Here is a 3,883-nt window from a genome sequence, read left to right on the forward strand (position 1 = left end):
TTTGAAGCTACCGGATGTCATGCAAGAGTTAATGCAGACCACACCCAGTTAAGAACCCTTACTACTGATTAAGTTAAAGATAACTAATATGAAATACAAGCAGTTACCGTCATTGTGGTTGGTCAGTTCAGCACAAAAGAATCACACATCTTGGTATTACCACCACGGAAAACCCTTTGTTTTACCCACGCTGTTCCTCCGGCATGGCGACTTGTCACAGATAGAAACATTACACGAATCAGAAAATATTTTATACTTTTTATTTGCATATTGAAAAAAATTGTGCATTCCAATAATTCAAATCATTTTGAACAAATAAAATGGCACTCGATTTGACCGCATTTTACAGCTCGCCGGACCTTGGTGCAGCTTTCCATTCAACGCATCACCTCATATTACTGGATATCTGTAGTTCCACTCAGATTCTCCTTTCATTGTGTAAGGTCGCTCATGCCACCAAAACCAAAGCCAGCCAGACAGGCAGATGGAAAGGCAGCGCCTTCATTCAGTGTTCAGTAGTTCTTTTATTAACTTTTCTGTCGGTGTAATGGGGCAGCACAGTAAACGTTTTCCAACCTCTTTGTATCTTAGTTATTTCTTACAAAGTTAAACAGCTAAAAGAAGAAAAAATAAGAAGGCAATGCTTGTGGAATGTACAGTGCATATTGGGGGGTGATGGGGGTTCATTAGGATTCAGATTGTTGTTTCTCTTGCTCAATTGCTGAAAAAAGAAAAAAACAAAAACGACAATTAGTATTTATGTTAAAGGTATTTACAAATAAGATAAACCTAAACCAAAATATTTAAATAAAGTAAAAATAAACTCACTTTCTTTAGAAGGAAGTGGATTTTTCTCTTGCGTTTCTGTCTTTTTCAGCTTGGCCTTATCGAATTTCTCAATCTCAGCCATATCTGGTTTGTCAGACATTTTGTAGGATGATCTGCACAAAGGAGAGAAGAGAATGAGTGTTAGAGCGCCACCATGCTTGCACTGCAAAAAGTGTCACTTGCTATTACAGTGCCTGCCACGCCCTCATCCCCTCACTTTCTAACAGAAGATTTGAGCCATCTCAAGAATCAGAACTTCACGGTTTAGACTAGAGGTCTATATTTAAAGCCCATCAGATGTACGCCCATATTTTAAAACAGTAACTAAATGTAGTGACGCATCATATTTTCTGATCACAGAATCATCTATCAATCAATAATCTGGATGCACACCAGTTCATATGTTAATAAGGGTTGCGCAAATGTGGTGGGCAGCAATCCCTTGCTGGCAGATGAAGTCATGCATTCTTCCTTTCTTACAAAGGGCTGCAGCTAACTCAAGGAGCCTTAACCACCGCCCTGTTCTTCAGCAGCCCCCACGCCTTCGCAGCAGAGCAGCAAACCATTCCAATTAGTGTTATTCCAATGCACTGATATTAACCCATTGCAGGATCCTCATCAATATAAAAAAAAGGCAAAGATCTCACAATACCACCAATTTAGACACATTGTACATAATAAGCCTTAAAGGTAACTGCTCAAGGCTGAGTGCTGGCAAAATGATAACGGGGAATGGAAATTCACATGCAAATCCAGGCACACTTCCTTCAGAAGGACAAAAAGCATAAACCACCAAGACCAGCTATAACAGGATCTTTCATACTGGTCCCACAGCCCTAAACAAGAAGGATACAAATGCAATAACCACTTACCAGCAACACAGCGCACAAGCAGAATGGCTCCTCACAAACACAGCCTTGAGTCTGAGAGAGGAGAGAGCTGCGCCTGCTTTTATATAATCTCCTCTATGCAAATGAGGCGTGATGTCATCCTTCTGTAACTCTTCGTTGCCCTTGCCTTCCATTTCTTCCTATTCTTCGCTATTAATATGACGACACGATCGAATGCTCGTTGTGATGTTCCTGAATAGCTATTCTGAACATTAAGTGAGGCAGTCGCTGCTGTTTCGGATAATACAGCTCCTTGTTTCGCACGACGTGACACTAAAGGAACAATGCGCAGCTGCTTTGTATTTTGAGGCCATGCTGGTTCATTTTTTTTTTTTTTTTTAAGGACGGCCGGGCCTAGATGCAAAACCGATGCATCATACATGTAACACACTGAATATGTATGGTGCTATAGGGGATGGAGGTGTTTTGGGGGAAAACCAAGGCATTTTGTGTTAACTATCACTGAAGACGGCAAGCCTGTTCAGCCATTCCATTTCTTGTTTCCTTCTGCTCCTATAACATATCTGCTGTTTATGAGATTCCCTTTGAGGTTGCTCAAGACCTCTTGCAGCTCCTATCTGGCTAAGATCACTGATGGATCCCACATGTTGGCTTTTGGAAACTTAAAAGCTATACCTTTTTGCTTTGCAGATTCCTCCAGCACAGTAGAGGTTAATAAGTGCAATACTGCATGCAGACCTGTGGTGAAGGAGTAGTTCGACAGGAAATCTGCTTCCTGTTCTCATATTTGCTGTACAAAAAAGGAAACCCACCGCGGCCTTCATATAAAACGACATTGTTACAGCGGTAATGGAACTGAACGGGGTAAAAGTGCTGCTTGCGTGCTATTCTTCTGTAGGCCTGCTAGATCCAGTGACATCCAACATCTGTTGGACCAGGCGTGGTCTTATAAGAGGATGCAAGCGGTGGGTGGCGAAGAAAATCACATTCGCATGCGATGCAAAATAAATTTTTAAGAAAGGGCAATGCATATTCCAGAATTCAACACCTTCCTGGCGTCAACTTCCTGCATAGGTACAGCTGCTAGTGAATATTTTCCGTTTCCACCATTATCCTACGTTATATACCGTTTTAATGCTATGAGTATGTGAACGCTGTGAAATAAATACAGGTATGTCCTCAATATGGCATCCATATAATTAGGCCTTACTGTGTATTTACACAAGACTTTTTCGGTAAAAAGCGCGGTAAACCCGCAGACAGTTTTTGGCTGCGCAGTTTGTAAAGGTAGATCCCTAAGGGCTCGTGCACATGGCCGTTACCCATCCGTGCGCGTACTGTGGCCCACAAACAGCGCGTCCGCAACACACGGGCACCGGCCGAGTGCACCCTGCATCATAAATGCAGAGCCATTCACTAGAATAGCTTCGCAATCTGGAAGGTCAAAGCATAATGGAGGTACGGCACCCCACAGAAGCACTACGGAGTGCTTCTGTGGGCACTACGGAGTGCTTCTGTGGGGTTCCTCTCCGTCCCTCTGCACCGCAAAAAAATAGAACTTGTATTTTTTTGCAGTGCGGACGGATCATGGACCCATGGGTCTGGATCCATCTGCGGAATCCGCATGGATGTTGCCCGTGCATTGCCGACCAATGGCAGTGTGTATGAGCCCTAAGGGTACATTAAAAACAGATAGAATGTGGGAGTCATATATTAACGGACTTGCGGCTATTTTCAACCCTTTTTTAACCTGCTGTGTTATGCAGTTGAATAGGGTGGAGCAGGGGTGTGGCAGGGGCCGGGGGAGCACCTAGCCTTTCTGTTGCCTGAAGCAAACATTTTAATGTCTACCCTTCCCCATGCCAAATTCTCAAACTAAGACCGAATGCACACGGCCGTGGAAAACAGCCATACAAAACATACAGGGTAAGGCCTTATTCACATGTCCATGTCCATGATGAAATCCGTGATAAGATGGTCAGTGATTCATCTGTTAAAATTTCTGGGAAGAATCCGTGTTTGGTCAGTGTGTCTGTTTTTATGTATCATCTGTGTTGCACTGACACTCGGAGCACTCCTATGAATGATCTGTAAAACACGGACAAAACATGGATGGCGTCAGTGTCGGACTGGGGAACTTTGGGCCCACCAGTAAAATTTATTTTGGGGGCCCACCGTACAGATACATTCAAATATAATACATA

General features: G+C 43.1%; 1 protein-coding gene across 1 annotated transcript; it reads right to left on the minus strand.

Moving 5' to 3' along the window:
- Positions 1–244: 244 nt before the first annotated feature.
- TMSB4X (thymosin beta 4 X-linked) lies at positions 245–1,848 on the minus strand. Its single transcript, XM_040424978.1, has 3 exons — positions 1,701–1,848; positions 829–941; positions 245–721 (listed from the first exon to the last, which is right to left on the minus strand). Exons 2-3 carry the CDS (start codon positions 926–928, stop codon positions 687–689), a joined length of 135 nt encoding a protein of 44 aa, XP_040280912.1. The 5' UTR covers positions 929–941; positions 1,701–1,848; the 3' UTR covers positions 245–686.
- Between the last annotated feature and the right edge of the window lie 2,035 nt (positions 1,849–3,883).

Source organism: Bufo bufo, chromosome 3 (genome assembly GCF_905171765.1).
Source record: "Bufo bufo chromosome 3, aBufBuf1.1, whole genome shotgun sequence".
NCBI lineage: Eukaryota > Metazoa > Chordata > Amphibia > Anura > Bufonidae > Bufo > Bufo bufo.